This window comes from Doryrhamphus excisus, linkage group LG4 (genome assembly GCF_037039965.1).
Source record: "Doryrhamphus excisus strain RoL-2023G ecotype Guam linkage group LG4, RoL_Dexc_Guam_v1.1, whole genome shotgun sequence".
NCBI lineage: Eukaryota > Metazoa > Chordata > Actinopteri > Syngnathiformes > Syngnathidae > Doryrhamphus > Doryrhamphus excisus.
Genome location: NC_136360.1, coordinates 921,134 through 944,808, shown reverse-complemented (window position 1 = coordinate 944,808; position 23,675 = coordinate 921,134). Strand labels below are relative to the sequence as shown.

The window sequence follows — 23,675 nt, the reverse complement described above, 5'->3', positions numbered from 1 at the left end:
AATTGTTGGTGTTGTAAAATGACTGCAGTCACATTCAGTGACAGTGCTTTCCTTCTGTGGAATGATTGTCTTCTGTGCTCATCTAATTTCCCTTCAACCCCCCCCCCCCCCCCCCAGTCGTTCTATTTCCTTTCGCCCTCATCCTCCCTCCCCCTTCATCCTTTTTATATCTCAAGCTCCCCCCCCCTTTATCCTATCATCCTTTCCTCCTCACCCTCTGTCCTTCCCAGAGGCTGAAATCAGCAGTAATAATGCAGCCGCACATCTTCTGTTCCCTACATGCTGTCAGCTCACCTCTCCTCTTCACGTTCATCTGTGTGTACGTACACACACACACACACACACACACACACATCGAGTAAAGCCTAAGTTGGCCTGCAACATCCATCCATCATGCACCTCCAGGTTCTTGGAGGAACAATACGGTGATATGCGCTCAACACCAAGATGGATTACAGCCAGGGAAAAAACAGCTGGGGGTTTGTGTATCACAGCTTAGTGAGCCGCAAAGGAAAAAAAAAGCATCTTTTGTGAACTTAGCCACAACTCCAGGGCACCAAAAGGGATGTGGTTCATACTATTATGTGTGCATTTACAGCAAGACATCATAAAATCCAAGCATTCTCTATGCTGTTTGACCTTATTTAGGGTCATGACTGACACAGTGGTGTACACCCTGGACTGGTTACCAGCCAATCGGACGATGGAGAGGCTCCAATTAACCTAACTGTGGGAGGAAGACGCAGTACTCGAAGAGAACCCATGCATGGAGAGACTGACACCATATATAACATAAGGTGGCCAGAAATATTTCAGTATTGAACAAAGCAATTTTTTTTTCTAAGTCAGAAATCACTCCACACTCTCTGGTTCTACCATATCTTACTTATTGTGTGGAAATATGGGCTAATAACTATAAAAGCAATCTTCACTGGCTAAATGTACTGCAAAAAAGGCCAGTAAGGATAATTCATAATGCCGCCTACAGAGAACATACTAACTCCTTATTTCTAAAATCACAAATACTTCAACTTGCTGATATAGTTCATCTTCAAACAGCTAAAATAATACATAAGGCTAAAAATAAGCAATTAGCTAAAAATCTCATCCAATACTTCTCTACAAGAGAGGAGAAATATGATCTCAGGGAAGAAGTACATTTGAAACACTTCTATGCTAGGACTACGTTATGCTAGCCATAGCATTTCAGTATGTGGAATCAAACTATGGAATGGATTGAGTAAGGAAATCAAACAATGCACAACGATGAGCCAATTCAAGAAACAATACAAGCAGTTGATGTTTGCTAAATACAAGGATGAAGAGTCTTGAACCAGTCATGATGTGCTATATATATCACTATATTGACACGCTCTATGGTACCCATTATGGCATTGGATGCTCAATACTTTGGTACGGGACAAAAATATTTTTTTAATTAAATTAAATTAAATTAAATTAAATTAAATTTTACATTAATTTTATCCGGTGGAAAATAAATTAAACAAAAAAATAATAAAAGAAATTAATAAAAAAAAAATTTAAACTATATTAGGAAAGCAGGAAGTGAACAAATGTAACAGGTACTGATTGTAAAAGTACCAGATGGAGGGGTAGGATTTAATAAGCTTTGCTTCTTGCTACTCCTTTTGGACATGTGGAACTGTGAACTGATTATGTGATGCATTCAATTGTAATCTGATGCATGTTCAAATGTAAACCTACATACATATACATAAACCATAATAGGTTATAGTCAACCACAAAACAAAGTATGTTTATGAAATACTGCAATAAACAAAAAATCTGAACCCTTGACATCACTTCCTGTCGAGCTGCCACTCAGCTCCATGAGCACGAGTCTCATTTATGTCTTATTGACTCTTATTTTGTCTACTGTGTTGGGTAACATGAGTGTAAAGGTCACTATAGGGGTGTTATTTCACGTCTAGAGGGCTTTAATAATGTTAAAAAAAGGTTTTTAACTACAAAAACATTCAATTTATAAATAAGGAATCCTACTTGCTGGAAATGTATTTATCATAGTTGGGTCAGGAACCTGTACTCTGGTGGCTACAATATCGTATGAAAACAAAAGAATCTAAATAAATATGTGCACAAATGGAGGAAGGCAATAAAAAATATTTTAATATCGACCACCGCGGATATCGACGCCAGTTAGCCAGTCCCACGGGTGTTGAAATAAGCAGTTTCCAGTGTATAATATCAACAGACATTGACATGGTGCGTATGGTACCATAATAAGGAAAATGTTGTGTCTCAATTTCCAATACCTACAATATAACAGCCGATACCAATATTGATATATGTGGTGGAATGAACACATATGTTTTGTATACACCATTTTTTTAATCCGTTTTCATGATCGGGAAAAATCAGATACCGATATCGCATTTTTCTGTCGATAACGAGAATTAGCCGAGAATTACCAGTACTAATTATCAGTATTATAACTTTTTCTCAGCCTATTTTTTCAACATTTCAAATGTCATTTTCTTTCTTTAATATTTCAACTTTATGCTTCTGACATTTTTTTCATTGCAATACTTTTATTGATTTTATTGAAACTTTCTTCTGTTAAAATTATGACTTTATTTTGCTAATATTTTGATGTTATTTAATTTATAGAATAATAAAAGAAAAATTGTAGGATACAAGGTACTAATTATCAGTTTTATAACTTTTTCTCAGCCTATTTTTTCAACATTTCAAAACTTTATTCGTTTTGCTTGTTTCTTATAAAATGACAACTTTAAAAAAAATTTAATGTAATTTTTTTTCTTTAATATTTCAATTCTATGCTTCTGACATTTTTTTCATCGCAATACTACAATTTTATTGAAACTTTCTTCTGTTAAAATTATGACTTTATTTTGCTAATATTTTGATGTTATTTAATTTATAGAATAATGGAGAAAATTTACAGAATACAAGGTACTAATTATCAGTACTATAACTTTTTCTCAACCGATTTTTTTCAACATTTCAAAACTTTATTTGTTTTGCTTGTTTCTTATAAAATTACAACTTTAAAAGAAATAAATGTCTTTTTTTTTTAATATTTCAACTTTATGCTTCTGACATTTTTTTCATTGCAATACTTTTATTGATTTTATTAAAATTATGAGCTAATATTTTGATGTTATTTAATTTATATAATAATATAGAAAATGTATACATAGAATACAAGGTAATTCAAAGTTCTTTACAGAAAAGAAGGGTCAAATCACAGACATTGACATGGCGCATATAGTACCATAATAAGAAAAGCATTGTGTATATACACTGTAGTAATAAAGACAATGTTATAACTGTCAAGGTGACTATGAACGGATAGAACCATTTCTGGGTTAAAGTCTCTGATGGAAATGTAGGTCATCCTCTCTGACAGCAGGTGTGTGTGCTTCATGTGACACATCCATCTTTTTCCCCAAAGCATTTCATCTAAAAACCCAACGGTACGCTTCCAAAAACCGGTAGCAGCAGTACCAGACCTCTTCCTTGTCCATTATCTTCATATCTTCATCCTAACCTCCCTGGTGACTCCCTCTTCGTTCCACTTTGCTACGTCTTATTCCATTTTCAGCCAAGAGTCCGCAGAAGGAACAAAATGGAACAGTGCGTGCCGCCCTCACGTCTTGGATTGGATTCCTAAATATGCACTTTAGTCAAGGCTGGGATTAAAGTGTCCCTGGAACCACCTGGGGGTGACTTAAAAAAAAAAACCAAGAGAACTCAAGAGTTCCATCTGCGTGATTGATTGAAACTTAAATAACCTCCAGCCACAAGGAGAGAAACATTGCTGAGACATCACAACAGCTTTAACGATGATTTGCTATGTAAGGACTGGGAGCTAAATATAAGAATGATTAATTCGGGCTACCTGACACCGGCGAAGAACAACAGCAACATCCCTGACTTTAACGTCACAACATATCCCAGTTCCTTGAAAATTGGCTTCTGCAGCAAAAATGAAGAACTCAAACAATAAACAGCAACAGAAGAAAATTAAACATATTTTGCAGTCCGGTGGAAAACACTGCAGAATCCGCTGGGATAATCTCCAACTCCAAAATGGATGGAGGTTTGAATGTGAGTGTGAATGGTTGTTTGTCTATATGTGCCCTGTGATTGGCTGGCCACCAGTCCAGGGTGTACCCCGGCACTGCCCAAAGACAGCTGGGATAGGCTCCAGCACCCCCGCGGAAAAAAGCGGTAGAAAATGAATGCATCACATAATCAGTTCACAGTTCCACATGTCCAAAAGGAGTAGGAAGAAGCAAAGCTTATTAATCCTACCCCTCCATCTGGTACTTTTACAATCAGTAACTGTTACATTTGTTCACTTCCTGCTTTCCATAATACAGTTTACGTTTTTTTTTTGTTTTTTTTTGTTTTTAATAATGCACCAGACCAGGGTTCAATTCCACCCTCGGCCATCTCTGTGTGGAGTTTGCATGTTCTCCCCGTGCATGCGGGGGTTTTCTCCGGGTACTCCGGTTTCCTCCCACATTCCAAAAACATGCTAGGTTAATTAGCGACTCCAAATTATTGTCCATAGGTATGAATGTGAGTGTGAATGGTTGTTTGTCTATATGTGCCCTGTGATTGGCTGGCCACCAGTCCAGGGTGTACCCCGGCCCTGCCCAAAGACAGCTGGGATAGGCTCCAGCACCCCCACAACCCTCGTGAGGATAAGCGGTAGAAAACGAATGAATGAATGAGCTCTCCTCCTATTTTGTGTGGAAGTGGTAACTTTTTGGCTTCTTATTTTGTCTTTCCCCACCCTCAGCCATCTCTGTGTGGAGTTTGCATGTTCTCCCCGTGCATGCGTGGGTAGGCTCCAGCACCCCCCAAGACCCTCGTGAGGAAAAGAGCGGTAGAAAATGAATGAATGAATGAACATAATCAGTTGACAGTTCCACATGTCCAAAAGGAGTAGGAAGAAGCAAAGCTTATTAAATCCTACACCTCCATCTGGTACTTTTACAATCAGTAACTGTTACATTTGTTCACTTCCTGCTTTCATAATACAGTTTAAGGGTTTTTTTTGTTGTTTTTTTAATAATGTACCTCGTACCGAAGTACAAGGTGATATGAGTATCCAATGCCATAATGGGTACCATAGTAAGTGTCAATATAGTGATATATATAGCACATCATGACTGGTTCAAGACTCTTCATCCTTGTATTTAGCAAACATCAACTGCTTGTATTGTTTCTTGAATTGGCTCATCGTTGTGCATTGTTTGATTTCCTTACTCAATCCATTCCATAGTTTGATTCCACATACTGAAATGCTATGGCTAGCATAACGTAGTCCTAGCATAGAAGTGTTTCAAATGTACTTCTTCCCTGAGATCATATTTCTCCTCTCTTGTATAGTACCATGATTTTAAAAGATGCATTATTATATGAAAAGATATCTTACTTCTCATAGGTGGCGGTGACGAAGAATGCGTAGACGCGCGTGTGCTTGTGGTGACGGATTTGGATGATGAGTTCAGGAATTCCCAGTCGGATGTGGTTGAGTAGCCATAGCAACGTGTGGTCATCTGTAGTATCTGTGTTGGAGATAAAAAGATAATACATTTTCAAGTACCTCTGTGCACACAGTACTCATTGCAGTCTGTCGCTGCGTGCTGGAGAAGCAGCAGGAGGTTAAGTGATGTGCAAACAACCCACTCTGCTCCGCTTCCTCATACGCTTTGGGGATTTAGGCTGGTGGGAAATATTTTTGAGATTGTGACTTAGAGAATTGAAGAAATGTATGTTCCTCCTGATTTCACTTTCCCACATCAAATGTTGACGCTTTTGCATAACCGTTCAATTTATATCACCAAGGTCCGCATACTATAAAAGAATTTAAAAATCAGGATGCGGGGACCATATGTCGATATGCCACGAGTATATAAATACTTAAGAAAAAACAGGATGCATTTTAGCTTTATGTTAAGTTGACAAAATTTATTATTAATAGCAACTTTTTCTCCTTACATTAAATTTCTTTCCCCCATTTTTTCATTTTTTTTTTCGTAATATCACAATTTATTTTCGGAATATTTTGACTTTATTCTTATAATATTATAACTACGGATTTTCAATTTTTTTGCCCAAAACCAACATGTCGATACTGTCCAACTCTCAATTTCCAATACCTAAAGTATATCAGCCGATACTGATATTGATATATGTGGTGGAATGAACACATATGTTTTGTATACACCATTTTTTTTATCCGTTTTCATGATCGGGAAAAATCAGATACCGATATCGCATTTTTATGTCGATATTGAAAATTAGCCGAGAATTATCAGTACTAATTATCAGTATTATAACTTTTTCTCAGCCTATTTTTTCAACATTTCAAAACTTTATTCGTTTTGCTTGTTTCTTATAAAATTACAACTTTTAAAAAAATTAAATGTCATTTTTTTTCTTTAATATTTCAACTTTATGCTTCTGACATTTTTTTCATCGCAATACTTTTATTGATTTAATTGAAACTTTCTTCTGTTAAAATTATGACTTTATTTTGCTAATATTTTGATGTCATTTAATTTATAGAATAATAGAGAAAAATTGTAGAATACAAGGTACTAATTATCAGTTTTATAACTTTTTCTCAACCAAATTTTTCAACATTTCAAAACTTTATTTGTTTTGCTTGTTTCTTGTAAAATTACAACTTTAAAACAATTAAATGACATTTTTTTTCTTTAATATTTCAACTTTATGCTACTGACATTTTTTTCATCGCGATACTACAATTTTACTGAAACTTTCTTCTGTTAAAATTATGACTTTATTTTGCTAATATTTTGAGGTTATTTAATTTATAGAATAGAGAAAAAATGTAGAATACAAGGTACTAATTATCAGTTTTATAACTTTTTCTCAACCGATTTTTTCAACATTTCAAAACTTTATTTGTTTTGCTTGTTTCTTGTAAAATTGCAACTTTAAAACAATTAAATGACATTTTTTTTTCTTTAATATTTTAACTTTATGCTTCTGACATTTTTTTCATTGCGATACTACGATTTTACTGAAACTTTCTTCTGTTAAAATTATGACTTTATTTTGCTAATATTTTGACGTTATTTAATTTATAGAATAATATTGAAAATTTATAGAATACAAGATAATTCAAAGTTCTTTACAGAAAAGAAGGGTCAAATCACTTCATAAAATTCATTCTATAAAATCATTACATAAAATTCTCTTGAACGAAACATTTTAAAGTATTAAAATTGAAGAGTACAGATAAAATACTTTAAATTGTCTTATGCACATTCTTAAAACGGCTGCTCTTTTTTTTCCATTTTTACTTTTAGAACATACTTTAAACACCCCTGATATATAGAATATCCCTCAAGAACACTGACCAAGATATTGCGATTATTATATAATAATCTCGACTCATCAGAGTCATCCTCTAATTGTGTGTTATTTTCATAATTAAAGCCCCTCAGCAAATGTTCAACCCATTACATTTTATTACATAAACATCGCTCAGCAATTAGGGAGAAGCCTGTTCACACAGTAATTTAGCAGAATTATGTTCAGAAGGTTATCACTTTACTATAATTGGGAAAAATATAGACACATTATTTCATTATTTAAGGGTCTTTCTATAAAATTGCAAGATTTATTAATTCCCTTTGCGTTTAAGTGCACTTTGATTTGGCTAATAGGTATTGTTTACCTGAAAATGACACAAGAAATGTGTTAATCTTAATTAAAAATAACATACTTTGATGCTATTATGTTAAATGATATGACAATGTATGTGTATGAGTTCCAATTGTTCATTTTTTTCAAATTTCCTTACATGCAATATCAAGAAATATACATTAATATTTTTTTTTTGCACAAATAAATCCAGTAGAATACTACTATGGATGATATGACAACAGGTAGTCCAATTTCATCCAAATAGTGAATTATTATTATTACAGCACTGATGGAAATAAAGGCTTTATTGTGTTTGGCTGCTTGACCTGCAAATGTCATGAGGACATCACAGTTCTCCGTGGGCACCGTTTTCATCCAAGACTTATGAGACATGACGTGTCTGCCAGCCTGAAGCAGCCTCTTTCCAAACAACTTATCTGTGTGGGTGAGAAGAGCACAAATGGGGAGAAAACAGTAAGAGCGGGTCACCTTTTTTCACAAGCACACAGTGGGGGCGGAAAATTCTGAATTATCCTGCCCCACCATTTGGCAACCCCCTCTTAAATATCAGCGTTATCAAATACTACCTTAATAGACAGCATAGAACACATTCATATCATATTCAAACGTGATTGTTAGCTGATTTTTTTGGGGGGGGGGGTCAAGTTGGCATCATCATAGAAGTCTTACTGTCATAAGATGTTATATGATTCAATTCCTAAAGATTTCATTCAACCCCCTTCAAAAAACAAACAAATAAATGCCAAAAAACATAACATCAACTCATTCAACAAAGTCAGGATATTGTTAACAACATGTTAGCATTGTTAGCATGTTAACATTAGCATAGTAGCATTTTTATCAATTTTCATAGGTAGACACTTACATGAAGACATAGCATTATCGTGCTAGTTGTTAGCATACTGATGTTAGCAGTAGAATTTGTATCCATTTTCATGGGTAGACATATACTGTATATCTACACCACTACCATGTTGATTTCAGCATGCTAACATTTGCATGATAGCATTGCTAGCATGTTAACATTAGCATAGTCTGATTTTTAGCCATTTTCATAGATATTTATATAAAGACTTTGCTGTACTATGCTAGGTTTTAGCATATTAACATTAGCATAGTAGCATTTTGATCCATCTTCATAGCTAGGCACACATATATATAAACACCACTATCATGCTGGCTTTTAGCATGCTAACATTAACATAGTAGCATTTTTATCCATTTTCATAAGTAGACACTTATATGAAGACGTAGCATTATCGTGCTAGTTGTTAGCAGTAGAATTTGTATCCATTTTCATGGGTAGACATATACTGTATATCTACACCACTATCATGTTGATGTCAGCATGCTAACATTTGCATGATAGCATTGCTAGCATGTTAACATTAGCATTGTCTGATTTTTAGCCATTTTCATAGATATTCATATAAAGACTTAGCTGTACTATGCTAGGTCTTAGCATACTAACATTAGCATAGTAGCATTTTGATCCATCTTCATAGCTAGGCACACATATATATAAACACCACTATCATGCTAGCTTTTAGCATGCTAATGTTAGCATTGCTAGCAATGTTAGCATTGCTAGCATGCTAACATTAGCATAGTAGCATTTTTATCAATTTTCATAGGTAGACACTTATATGAAGACATAGCATTATCGTGCTAGTTGTTAGCATACTGATGTTAGCAGTAGAATTTGTATCCATTTTCATGGGTAGACATATACTGTATATCTACACCACTACATGTTGATGTCAGCATGCTAACATTTGCATGATAGCATTGCGAGTGTAGGGTCCAGTCACTCGTGCATCTATCTGAGGGTTAAACTTCTCACTCCTGTCTTGACATATGGGAATACATTTACAAACAGACACGTTCCTGCCTCTTTTGCAGCACTGATACTACGTACGTCTGAAAGCAAAAAAAAAATGCCCTTTCCACATCTGTGGCTTTTAAACAGAACAGTGGAAGAAAAAAACAACAGCTTTTAAGACAGGAGCTGCCGTCACAATAGAGACAGCTCAAACTATTGACCCAATTTACTGTGCATCACAAATAAAGCAGAACTTTTACACCGTGTGAAGCCAGTGTATCTATTTGCCTTATCTGAAGAACGGCGTAGGGTAAAACAATATGTTTTGCTTATTTGCATAAAAGTAACTCTTTGTACCTTAAAATCAGTATGACTGTATCGATACTAGACACTTTTTTTTTTTTTTTAGTCTTTATTTATGAATGGCATCAGGGCTTTTGTTGTACCCTGCATTCTAAAATTAAAACTAATGATAACAAGTAGCTCAAGTGAAGCCAATTTCCATTGTAATACAAGTAGTCAAAATGTTTATTTAACATTTATTTTTAAGTCATTAGTCACATTGTGAGGGTGGCAATTTAAAATATTTACAGAACAGTAGAATAATTACCTACCAAAAGAATATGACAGGGAGGTTAAAGAGCATTGCTATTAAAATAATTGCTTCTATACTTACAAAAGAGGTTTGGACAACCATATCTGGCTCCGCGCTTTTCTTCCACTCTGAAGGTCTTTCTCAAACATTGCAAAAGGTCGTATAGGAGAAGAATAGAAGGATATCTAAGTTGGTAATCTTGAGAGGTACTCACAGATACTGAAATGTGACTGGCCGCACCACAGTGTGCCTTGGCCCAAATGCTGCAGGCAGGCAAGCAAGGCAGTACAGCGCCATGACAGCCATTCTAATGAGTTCTGTATTCATTGCTGAGGGCAACACAATCCTGCAGCGCCAATCAGACCACTTTAAATGCTTTCATTGGGGGCTTCCATTTATCAGCCTCAACACTGTCTGAGTGTTTGGGTGCGGGGGGGGGGGGGGGGGGGGGTTGTTCTCGACTGACTGACCGCACCAGACCGCTCTGGCTGCCAGTCATGGAGGTGGTTTTTGTCCCTATAGAAACTATTGATATCGCAAAGATTATTAGAGAATTATCTCAACTCAATGTTATTAGCTACTCGGCATCCACCCCAGTTAGCGTGTTGTCTAGCTAACATCGACAAAAAATGTGCGCCAAAAGTTCACTTCATGTATTAAGTATATCATACAGAATTATGCTAAATTCTGATGAATCCTAATGCAGTGAAAGAACAGTTAGCATCCATCCCGTTAGCGTGTTCTCTGGCTAACATCGACAAAAAAATTTGCACCAAAAGTTCACTTCATGTATTATCTATATCATACGGTATTATGCTAAATTCTGATGAATCCTAATGCAGTGAAAGAACAGTTAGCATCCACCCCAGTTAGCGTGTTCTCTAGCTAACATTGACAAAAAATTTGCGCCAAAAGTTCACTTCATGTATTATGTATATCATACAGTATTATGCTAAATTCTGATGAATCCTAATGCAGTGAAAGAACAGTTAGCATCCACCCCAGTTAGCGTGTTCTCTAGCTAATATCGACAAAAAATGTGCGCCAAAAGTTCACTTCATGTATTATGTATATCATACGGTATTATGCTAAATTCTGATAAATCCTCATGCAGTTGAAGAACAGTTAGCATCCATCCCGTTAGCGTGTTCTCTGGCTAACATTGACAAAAAATTTGCGCCAAAAGTTCACTTCATGTATTATGTATATCATACAGTATTATGCTAAATTCTGATGAATCCTAATGCAGTGAAAGAACAGTTAGCATCCATCCCGTTAGCGTGTTCTCTAGCTAACATCCACAAAAAATTTGCGCCAAAAGTTCGCTTCATGTATTATGTATATCATACAGTATTATGCTAAATTCTGATGAATCCTCATGCAGTTGAAGAACAGTTAGCATCTACCCCAGTTAGCGTGTTCTCTAGCTAACATCGACAAAAAATGTGCGCCAAAAGTTCACTTCATGTATTATGTATATCATACGGTATTATGCTAAATTCTGATAAATCCTCATGCAGTTGAAGAACAGTTAGCATCCATCCCGTTAGCGTGTTCTCTGGCTAACATCGACAAAAAATGTGCGCCAAAAGTTCACTTCATGCATTATCTATATCATACGGTATTATGCTAAATTCTGATGAATCCTAATGCAGTGAAAGAACAGTTAGCATCCACCCCAGTTAGCGTGTTCTCTAGCTAACATCGACAAAAAATGTGCGCCAAAAGTTCACTTCATGTATTATGTATATCATACAGTATTATGCTAAATTCTGATGAATCCTAATGCAGTAAAAGAACAGTTAGCATCCACCCCAGTTAGCGTGTTCTCTGGCTAACATCGACAAAAAATGTGCGCCAAAAGTTTGCCTCGGTTTTTACGTAAATTTTCTGTTTAGGGTCTTATTGTGTAATCAATACACTGCTTGAGTTCTTCATGTCATTTTTAAAATCACATCCTTAGCTTCTAATAAAGAAGCTAGCTTGCTAACAAATGGTCATCAGCGGTTGACCACCGCAACACAAAACATGTTTTTACATTTTTACACGCATAAAACTATTCTAAATGAATATAAATGACCAACTAAAGTGATAAGTGGACATTTAATGTTACGTTTACCTTCACTGAAGACCTGATTCTTGATGATGTGCTCATTGCCAAAGACATGATGTGGCAGCGAGACACAACACAGGTGTTCTTCCTGTTTTGGCAGGAAGTTATTTTGTGTGTTTTTGTTTTAAAAACTTGAAACTTTCTTTGGCTCCACAATTACAATATAATTGTGACTAATGCTAAATAATTTAATAATTATTATATAATTTAATAATAATAATAAATAATAATTTAATAATAATTACAAATAATAATAATTTAATAATGCCATATCTATTAATTTATTATATTATTAATAGCTATAATAAATTAATAATAATAAATAATAAATTCCCTCTTATGGGAAAAACCTATTCTGTTTTGGCAAAGTCGGACCTTCTGGAACAAATTAATGTTACTACCCAAGGTTCCACTGTAGTTTCCGTTGGATAATTTAGAATTTAGTCCCCCGCTGATACCATACTGCATTACTAAAACCTCCCTGCGTCATTCTGTTTTTTTGCAATATTATATAATATTTCTGGGGCGGCGTGGCGGTCAAGTGGTTAGCGCGCAGACCTCAGGGCTAAGAGACCAGGGTTCAATTCCAAGTACTCCGGTTTCCTCCCACATTCCAAAAACTCACTAGGTTAATTGGCGACTCCAAATTGTATGAATGTGAGTGTGAATGGTTGTTTGTCTATATGTGCCCTGTGATTGGCTGGCCACCAGTCCAGGGTGTACCCCGCCTCTCGCCCGAAGACAGCTGGGATAGGCTCCAGCACCTCTGCGACCCTCATGAGGATAAGCGGTAGAAAATGGATAAATGAATGAATGAGTTCTCCTCCTACTTTGTGTGGAAGTGGTAACTTTTTGGCTTCTTATTTTGTCTTTCCCCACCCTCGGCCATCTCTGTGTGGAGTTTGCATGTTCTCCCCGTGCATGCGAGGGTTTTCTCCGGGTACTCCGGTTTCCTCCCACATTCCAAAAACATGCTAGGTTAATTGTTGACTCCAAATTGTCCATAGGTATGAATGTGAGTGTGAATGGTTGTTTGTCTATATGTGCCCTGTGATTGGCTGGCCACCAGTCCAGGGTGTACCCGGCCTCTCGGCCGAAGACAACTGGGATAGGCTCCAGCAACCCCCGCGACCCTTGTGAGGAAAAAGCGGTAGAAAATGAATGAATGAATCAACTTTATTCCCATTATTCTTTCACTTCATTATAGCAATTCAGTGACTTATTCTTGTGGGTTTTTTTTTATTTCTGCCCTAAAATGCCCTGAGTGCTGTACAGACTGCTTTCTGTGAGTACACCCTAAAGCAGATGAGCTTCCTTTTCTACGCTTGAATGGTTGAAGATTTTCCTTTTAGTCCACAAGGCTTCTTCATTTCTGTCTCAAAGAATACTTAGACTTAACTGTCAGTTGGAGGTTTTGTCTGGGCAATTAATTTTCCAAAGGGGGCCATGTGAGAAAGACGAAATATGGAGAAGGCTTGGCCAACAGGCTGAACTAAATGACGCTTATTAATATTTGCATATCTATATGAAAGCCAAGATGCAACTGGTAAGACTAAATGTGATGATTAAGCAATGGAAAATAACCTTAATGAAAAAAACTATTTATTCATGACTCAAAACAACAGAAAACATAATGTGCACGTTGAAAATGTAACCAAAAACATTTTCAGTGTGTTGTACACTCTTCCAAAATGCCTACTCCTCCAATTTCTGGTCAGCATTTCCAATAAAAATAACTGTTGTTGAAACACAATGATTAGTTCCGGCTACAATAACACTATCCTTCTCTCTTGAATTGCCTCTTTTGACTATCAATAAAGGAAGCTAACAAACATGCAAACTCCACACAGAGATACCCCAGCAGAGATTCGAACCCAGCTTTTCACAATCTCCCGACTGGCCCGTCAACAAATCATGATTTTGGTAAAAGTTTGCGCACATGGAAAGGAACTGATCCAGGCAACCCAGAATTCCACTTGTATTCGAACCAGGGTTCGCAGCCGCTAGCCATCTAGCTAGAAGCCCGAGCTGTCAACTGGATGCATATTGAACCACTTGTTGATGAACTAATCACCCTGACCGCACGCAAAGAGCAAGCAGAGGTCAGTTTAGGTCGATGATATCAGGTGATAGCTTAAACTTCTTCATCTGTTGACAAATTGACAAATTTGCCATTAGCTCTTGTTCTACTTCATGCATTGATCTTCTTCACCGCTTGTCCTCGTTTGGGTCACGTGTACGCTGGAGGCTATCTTAGTTGACCTCGGGTGAGAGACGGGGTCAATCACAGGGCTCATAGACAACCATTCTCACTCGCATGCACACCTATGGATAATTTAGAGTCTCCAATGTGGAAATCCTCCCCCTGAGGACTCTAAGTGGGTTTCGAATAGAGGATAAGGGAATCTTAAAGAACCAAATTATAGAATGAGAACCAGATTATTTATTCCTGACAACAATACCTAATACAGACGTCCGGGCTTATTTGCAGTCCCTGTATGCCTACAAGTAAGCGCGTCTTATTACAGCTGTAGAAATCCTCCCCCTGAGGACTCTAAGTGGGTTTCCAATAGAGGATAAGGGAATCTTAAAGAACCAAATTATAGAATGAGAACCAGATAGTTTATTCCTAACAACAATACCTAATACAGACGTCCGGGCTTATCTGCAGTCCCTGTATGCCTACAAGTAAGCGTGTCTTATTACAGCTGTAAAAATCATCCCCCTGAGGACTCTAAGTGGGTTTCAAATAGAGGATAAGGGAATCTTAAAGAACCAAATTATAGAATGAGAACCAGATTTATTCCTGACAACAATACCTAATACAGACGTCCGGGCTTATCTGCAGTCCCTGTATGCCTACAAGTAAGTGGGTCTTATTACAGCGCAGCTGCAAAAAAAAGCACCCTTCCTTTCCCTGCCCGGTCTTTTATTCCTGACAACAATACCTAATACAGACGTCCGGGCTTATCTGCAGTCCCTGTATGCCTACAAGTAAGCGGGTCTTATTACAGCGCAGCTGCAAAGAAACGCACCCTTCCTTTCCCTGCAAGGTATTTTATACACTCGAGGCTGGAGTCCTGATGCTGGAGTCTTGGACCAATCAGCTTTCGCTACTGCCGTTGCTTGAACCGCTTTTATGGTGTTTCGACTTTTGTTTGTTCGCTGTGGCATCAAGGCATCTTTCCTTTGCAGTGTAGGCTGGAGGCTAGCTTAGTTGACCTCGAGTGAGAGACGGGATCAATCACAGGGTTCATATAGACAACCATTCTCACTCGCATGCACACCTATGGACAATTTAGAGTCTCCACTGTAGAAATCCTCCCCCTGAGGACTCGAAGTGGGTTTCGAATAGAGGATAAGGGAATCTTAAAGAACCAAATCATAGAATGAGAACCAGATTATTTATTCCTGACAACAATACCTAATACAGACGTCCAGGCTTATCTGCAGTCCCTGTATGCCTACAAGTAAGCGCGTCTTATTACAGCTGTAGAAATCCTCCCCCTGAGGACTCTAAGTGGGTTTCGAATAGAGGATAAGGGAATCTTAAAGAACCAAATTATAAAATGAGAACCAGATTGTTTATTCCTGACAACAATACCTAATACAGACGTCCGGGCTTATCTGCAGTCCCTGTATGCCTACAAGTAAGCGTGTCTTATTACAGCTGTAGAAATCCTCCCCCTGAGGACTCTAAGTGGGTTTCGAATAGAGGATAAGTGAATCTTAAAGAACCAAATTATAAAATGAGAACCAGATTGTTTATTCCTAACAACAATACCTAATACAGACGTCCGGGCTTATCTGCAGTCCCTGTATGCCTACAAGTAAGCGTGTCTTATTACAGCTGTAAAAATCCTCCCCCTGAGGACTCTAAGTGGGTTTCAAATAGAGGATAAGGGAATTTTAAAGAACCAAATTATAGAATGAGAACCAGATTTATTCCTGACAACAATACCTAATACAGACGTCCGGGCTTATCTGCAGTCCCTGCATGCCTACAAGTAAGCGGGTCTTATTACAGTGCAGCTGCAAAAATAACGCACCCTTCCTTTTCCTGCAAGGTCTTTTATACACTCGAGGCTGGAGTCCTGATGCTGGAGTCCTTGCTTGAACCGCTTTCATGGTGTTTCTCCTTTCGTTTGTTCGCTGGGGCATGAAGGCATCTTTCCTTTGTTCACAGGGGCATCAAGGCATCTTTTCCTTTGCAGGGGCATCAAGGCGTCATTAGTCCTTTTTTGTGTGGGTGTGTGTATAAGTATCTTTTGTCTGTATTTGTGAGACTATGTGTTTGTTTTAGCTTATATCTTTAGCTAGCACATTTGAGCAAATACCTTCACCACTTAACCTAACAGCAAATGTGTGAGGATGCCAGATGCATCGTATTGATAACTATGGTTCTGACAGTGTTCATAAGCTCATGTTTTGTCGGTATGCTGCCCCCTGTTGGTATCAATGCTGTTGAACAGTACAGACATCAGATGTTGTCTGTATTCCTCCCAGCGAGAGCGACATCCGGGGTAACGTTGTTATGTCAGAGCCGCCAAGTGTGGCGATAAGGGTGTTTTCTCTGTGATCCGAGTTTCTCTGTGGGTCATTTCTGTTTGCTGTGTATGTGTTTGGCCGTGAGCCTGAGATGGAAAGTGTCAGATTAATAGGTTGAAGCCAGCTATGAAGCTGTAAAATGAAGGTCACAGACTCTCCCAAGTCCTTGACTGCCGTGCGGGTCGGCTTGATAAGTGTGTTTATGCGTGACTGCAGCAATCTTCTTTCATGTTCCATACCACTTTATATATTGATTTGTGCTTGGTTTTAAAGAATACTAATGCACTTATTTTGTGCTAACTACTGAAGGTATTGGCTCAATTTTGCTAGCTAAATATAAAAGCAAACACATCTCACAAATACAAAGGATACTTATCGAGTACGCATATGACAGCTTGCTTTGCAGCAAAGGAAAAGCAGAATGTTCCAGACGCCCTGATGCCCCTGCAAAGGAAAAGATTCCTTAATGCCACAGCTGTAATAAGACCCGCTTACTTGCAGGCATACAGGGACTGCAGATAATCTTTATTTCAAACATCATCCAAAGCACAACAAACCAAACAAATCAACACAAATAAAAATACCTATGTACATATAAACATACACATGTTCGAAAGGGAATGGGAAGAAGTCAAGAATTATCTATTCCCACTACCCTAGCCACCCAGATTCCAACCTCATCCCAACAAAACATATATTATTCCTTGTCTACCAGAATGAAAACCCCACATCCATAATTTTTGTTTTTAATGTAAAGCCCTGCTTAATGAGAATAATAATAAATCTGATTGCTGATGAAGAGTTTCCTTACAGATCTGCACCACAGAGAGAAAGATCCACAGACATAAAAACACATAAACACAGATAGACTGAACTATGTACGCACAGCAGGATGCAACGCGGTGAGTCATCAAACGCAACCGGGCAACCGAAATGTCTAAAATAAATGTTCCACCCTCAAAGATGACGCAAGAGAAACTACAACTTTCATTTTTTTTTGGATGAAGATAAAATGATAATTGTTAATTGTTTGGAGGTATTTGGACAAACAATCCATGCTACATATTTTTTTTCCACCGGCAACACATTATGCACCGTCAATCATTCCTGCTCTCTCTCTCTTTTCATTTGTTTTGCCATCCCTTTGGCTCATTTCATTATTAGTGAGTCTTTCCCAAGACACCGATACCGATCACAGCTACTCATTTTTACAACATTTATTTTTCATAGCTTATTTCAAGCCAAATAAAGCAAAGAGACAAAATGTCAGTTGTCGTCCGTTAGCTTGGCACCACTGCTGAAATCAGTGTGCACAACGGCGCCCAGATTCCAACCTCATCCCAACAAAACATATATTATTCCTTGTCTACCAGAATGAAAACCCCACATCCAACCACCCTCACCCAGCTTGAGGCACCCAACTACAACCAGTTCATTACTAGTCATCGTATCGTACATAGTCCAGTACAAACAAAAGAAAGAAAGGAACCACTCCAACTATGTGTGGAAATATGGGCTAATAACTATAAAAGCAATCTTCACTCGCTAAATATACTGCAAAAAAGGCCAGTAAGGATAATTCATAATGCCGCCTACACAGAACATACTAACTCCTTATTTCTAAAATCACAAATACTTCAACTTTTCAAACAGCTAAAATAATGCATAAGGCTAAAAATAACCAATTAGCCAAAAATGTCATCCAATACTTCTCTACAAGAGAGGAGAAATATGATCTCAGGGAAGAAGTACATTTGAAACACTTCTATGCTAGGACTACGTTATGCTAGCCATAGCATTTCAGTATGTGGAATCAAACTATGGAATGGATTGAGTAAGGAAATCAAACAATGCACAACGATGAGCCAATTCAAGAAACAATACAAGCAGTTGATGTTTGCTAAATACAAGGATGAAGAGTCTTGAACCAGTCATGATGTGCTATATATATCACTATATTGACACTTACTATGGTACCCATTATGGCATTGGATGCTCATGTCACCTCATACTTTGGTACGTGACAAAAATTAAAAAAAAATTTAAAAATTCAAAAAAATAAAAAAAAACTAAATAAAAATTAATAAAAATTAACAAAATAAATTTATGAATAAAATAAATTTGCTAAATACAAGGATGAAGAGTATTGAACCAGTCATGATGTGCTATATATATCTAATACAGCCGTGTGGCTACACACGGCTTTATTAGCACTCATATTGGTACGTGTTTGTATATTTCTGTGTTATACCTTTGGATTTTTAAGTTGCTGTGTGATGAATTTAGTGTTGTGTGTTGTGCTAATACAGCCGTGTGGCTACACACGGCTTTATTAGCACTCATATGGGTACGTGTTTGTATATTTCTGTGATATACCTTTGGAGTTTTAAGTTGCTGTGTGATGAATTTAGTGTTGTGTGTTGTGCTAATACAGCCGTGTGGCTACACACGGCTTTATTAGCACTCATACTGGTACGTGTTTGTATATTTCTGTGTTATACCTTTGGATTTTTAAGTTGCTGTGTGATGAATTTAGTGTTATATGTTGTGCTAGCCATGTTCCTACTGAACGGCCTTGAACGGCCTTCAATCATGAGGGATGCCCCCTGCAACATCTCTTAAAGCCACTTCCGTTTGACGCCCCTGCACAACCTGAAGCTCCATTGTCCCAATGAAGAAAAAAGCAGCCCAAGTCATGATGACACCCCTTCCATTGTGCCGTGCGGAAAACATCTCAGGTAGGATCTCCTTGTCGGAAGCCATTAGCATCGTCACACTTACATTTTTTTTTACATTTCACTTTAGTGCTGGTTTGCAATTAATTTCTCACTTAAAAAAATAACTTTTTAGCATGTCTACTCGTGTCGGTTTACAAAACATCATTGCATCCTTTGATTTTTCAGTATACGGCCCTCGGTGGACACCTCAGACACCACTGATCTACTGTCAGTTGGTTTGGTCAAGTGTGAACTGAATCCAGTCCAGACCCCCCTGAAGGATGCACTTGCAAGCAAAATGCAAGCAGTACCAGGTAATGGTCAGCCAACTGAGTGAAAATCAGCAAAAAAAATATCAAGACAGCACAGTATGAGTACTTCACCACTTCACTGTCTTCTCTCTTTTCTTTTTGCATCACTCTGTTCATCCACCGTTAGCTGCTTTATTCGTGTGACACTGCAAAACCATCAGGGATTTATCCATGTTATCTATTATAAAGCCAAGGTGAAACCAGAACAGGAGCTGTCTGTATTCAGCCAGGTAACAAACCAGAACTGTGTTGAATCCATTACATGCTAAGCTAACACACACACACACACACACACACACATCATTCCCTCAGGCTGAATGGAATAGTCTCATATGGGGATTACACATTATGAATAAGGCACCGGTGATGATGAGTACAGTCGTATGAATAGCAGCCTTTGTGCAGCAAACAGGCTTCCTTGTTGCACAGTGGCCACCTGCCAATGTGGAGGAAGGGTTTCTAATCATCTGACAAGAAAACGGAAAGAAGATAACATTACACGGAACCATATGAAAACTCACACGAGCAGTCACTTTCAAGGTCACATCCCTGGTTTGCAGCTTCTACCATTCTGTAGCTTTAATTACCGTAAATCCCAGTGTATAAGCTGATACTTTTTTCTTCAACTTTTTTATTATGTATAGGTATGTATAGGTGATACAGTGAACAATATATAATATACAAACATGTACCAATATGAGTTTAAAAACAGATTTTAAAGTTTTCTCATAAGGCCTAGCGTGTGAGCAACACACAAACACTGTCAACTTACTAGCAACACGGCCCTAACACTAAATTCATCACACAGCAACTTAAAAATCCAAAGGTATAACACAAAAATATACAAACATGTACCAATATGAGTTTAAAAAAAAAGATTTTAAAGTTTTCTCATAAGACATTGCGTGTAAGCAACACATATATAACAGAAATATACAAACATGTACCAATATGAATTTTAAAAATATATATTTTAAAGTTTTCTCATAAGGCATTGCGTGTGAGCAACACACAAACACTAATAAATAATAACAATAAGGCTGTATAGGTGATACAGTGAACAATATATAATATACAAACATGTACCAATATGAGTTTAAAAACAGATTTAAAAGTTTTCTCATAAGGCCTAGCGTGTGAGCAACACACAAACACTGTCAACTTACTAGCAACACGGCCCTAACACTAAATTCATCACACAGCAACTTAAAAATCCAAAGGTATATCACAGAAATATACAAACATGTACCAATATGGGTTTTTTTTTTAAGTTAAATGACAGGAATGCCCGGAGGTGGCCCGTGGGTGGAATAACTTAAACCGTTTTGGCTGGAATAGGTGCCGATTCTGGAAGATCTAGAAAGCTTTCTGTGCAGGTTATCATGAAGATCGTCATCATTTCAGAGGTATATGTAAATATGACAGGAATGCCAGGAGGTGGCCCCTGGGTGGAATAACTTAAAACAAACCATTTTGACAAATACAGCTGGAATAGGTGCCAATTCTGGAAGATCTAGAAAGCTTTCTGTGCAGGTTATCATGAAGATTGTCATCATTTCAGAGGTATAATAAATATGACATAAATATGACTTAAAGTGAGAGGGGTGAGTTTGGCTCGGGTTCGGGTTCCTTTTATAATTCTAATCACTACATTGAGTCCATCAGAAATGATTCGGAGCATTATAACAACAAAATCAAATCAATCCAGCTACTTCGGCACAATTTGACAGCTGTGACCTAACCAATCTGTATGATTGTGTGATCCTCTGTTTGATGGGAATGATAAGATATGATGAACGAGGGAAATCAATAAGCAGAGGAGCCAGTAATTATTGTGCATTAGTACATCATTCCTACCATTTCCCTCCAGCCTCAATGGCAAGCAGAGGAAGATACCATTAACGACTGAGGCGGCTTTGATTCCCTGCGCCTTTAGAAGAGAAGCTTAAACACGATCAATGCAGCGTTTCCTCCTGACTCACTTAGCTCAGTGGATTTCAGACAGCAGCGGAATGAATGGGAATGATAAACTTAAGCATGTAAAGGAGATGATGCTGCGAGCCTACTGAACTAAGCAATTGATATGACAGTCTGGAGTCTTTGTAGCAGGATGCAAATTAACCTTCCAAGACACAAATTCATCGGAAAAGAGAATCACAGTCAATGAACTTCAGACCAACAAAGCCAGTTTCTGTCAAATGCAGATTTAAGGTCCACCATTTGATATTGTTTGTTGTTTTAGCAATAATTTAATATAATACACAGGAGTACCTCGGTTATCGTCCGCTCCGGTTAGCATGTTTTTTGGTTAACAACCAAATTTGGAAACCTATGACGTTAACAACCAAATCTCATGATACTTGCATGTGATTGCACAATGCATTTAGGACAACAGCGTTTGTATCAGAGGTACACAACATAACAAACACCTCGGCCACACAAAGGAGAAAATTGTACCAAAACAAGGGTGCAAGACCTCCATAATTTTACATCTTAAAGACAAGATGTTCCTCATTTCAGAGGTGTATGTAAATATGACAGGAACGCCTGGAGGTGGCCCGTGGGTGGAATAACTTAAAACAAACCGTTTAGAAAAATCCAGTGGAAATACAGCTGGAATAGGTGCCGATTCTGGAAGATCTAGAAAGCTTTCTGCGCAGGTTATCATGAAGATCGTCATCATTTCAGAGGTATATGTAAATACGACAGGAACGCCTGAAGGTGGCCCGTGGGTGCAATAACTTAAACCGTTTTGAAAAATCCAGCGGAAATACAGCTGGAATAGGTGCCGATTCTGGAAGATCTAGAAAGCTTTCTGCGCAGGTTATCATGAAGATCGTCATCATTTCAGAGGTGTATGTAAATATGACAGGAATGCCCGGAGGTGGCCCGTGGGTGAAATAACTTAAAACAAACCGTTTTGAAAAATACAGCTGGAATAGGTGCCGATTCTGGAAGATCTAGAAAGCTTTCTGCGCAGGTTATCATGAAGATCGTCATCATTTCAGAGGTATAATAAATATGACAGGAATGCCCGGAGGTGGCCCGTGGGTGCAATAACTTAAACCGTTTTGAAAAATCCAGTGGAAAAACAGCTGGAATAGGTGCCGATTCTGGAAGATCTACAAAGTTTTCTGTGCAGGTTATCATGAAGATCGTCATCATTTCACATCTATATGTAAATATGACAGGAATGCCTGGAGGTGGCCCCTGGGTGGAATAACTTAAAACAAACCATTTTGACAAATACATCTGGAATAGGTGCCAATTCTGGAAGATCTAGAAAGCTTTCTGCGCAGGTTATCATGAAGATCGTCATCATTTCAGAGGTATATGTAAATATGACAGGAATGCCGGGAGGTGGCCCGTGGGTGGAATAACTTAAAACAAACCGTTTTGAAAAATACAGCTGGAATAGGTGCCGATTCTGGAAGATCTAGAAAGCTTTCTGCGCAGGTTATCATGAAGATCGTCATCATTTCAGAGGTATAATAAATATGACAGGAATGCCCGGAGGCGGCCCGTGGGTGGAATAACTTAAAACAAACCGTTTTGAAAAATACAGCTGGAATAGGTGCCGATTCTGGAAGATCTAGAAAGCTTTCCGTGCAGGTTATCATGAAGATCGTCGTCATTTCAGAGGTATATGTAAATATGACAGGTGGCATGTGGGTGGAAGAACTTAAAACAAACCGTTTTGAAAAATCCAGTGGAAAAACAGCTGGAATAGGTGCCTTATTCTGGAAGATCTAGAAAACTTTCTGTGCAGGTTATCATGTGTAGTCGCTATAGGAGTCCACAACTCCAAAAAAAGGGTTGAAAAAAATGAAAAATGTCATTTTCATTCCAA

At 37.7% G+C, this 23,675-nt stretch overlaps 1 protein-coding gene across 3 annotated transcripts in view; it reads right to left on the bottom strand.

The window, feature by feature from the left end:
* ano8b (anoctamin 8b) overlaps positions 1-23,675 on the bottom strand; it is a 57,411-nt gene that overhangs the window by 24,127 nt on the left and 9,609 nt on the right. The window contains exons 1-4 of one of the 3 annotated variants that reach the window (XM_058072325.2): positions 10,351-10,568; positions 10,218-10,272; positions 8,025-8,135; positions 5,453-5,585 (exon numbers count right to left, since the gene is read on the bottom strand). In XM_058072325.2, the coding sequence (XP_057928308.2) occupies positions 5,453-5,585; positions 8,025-8,091 (200 nt within the window). In that variant the 5' untranslated portion in view covers positions 8,092-8,135; positions 10,218-10,272; positions 10,351-10,568. Of the gene's footprint in view, positions 1-5,452; positions 5,586-8,024; positions 8,136-10,217; positions 10,569-23,675 lie in introns of those variants that run through there. The other 2 variants (XM_058072323.2, XM_058072324.2) reach the window with 2 other exon arrangements.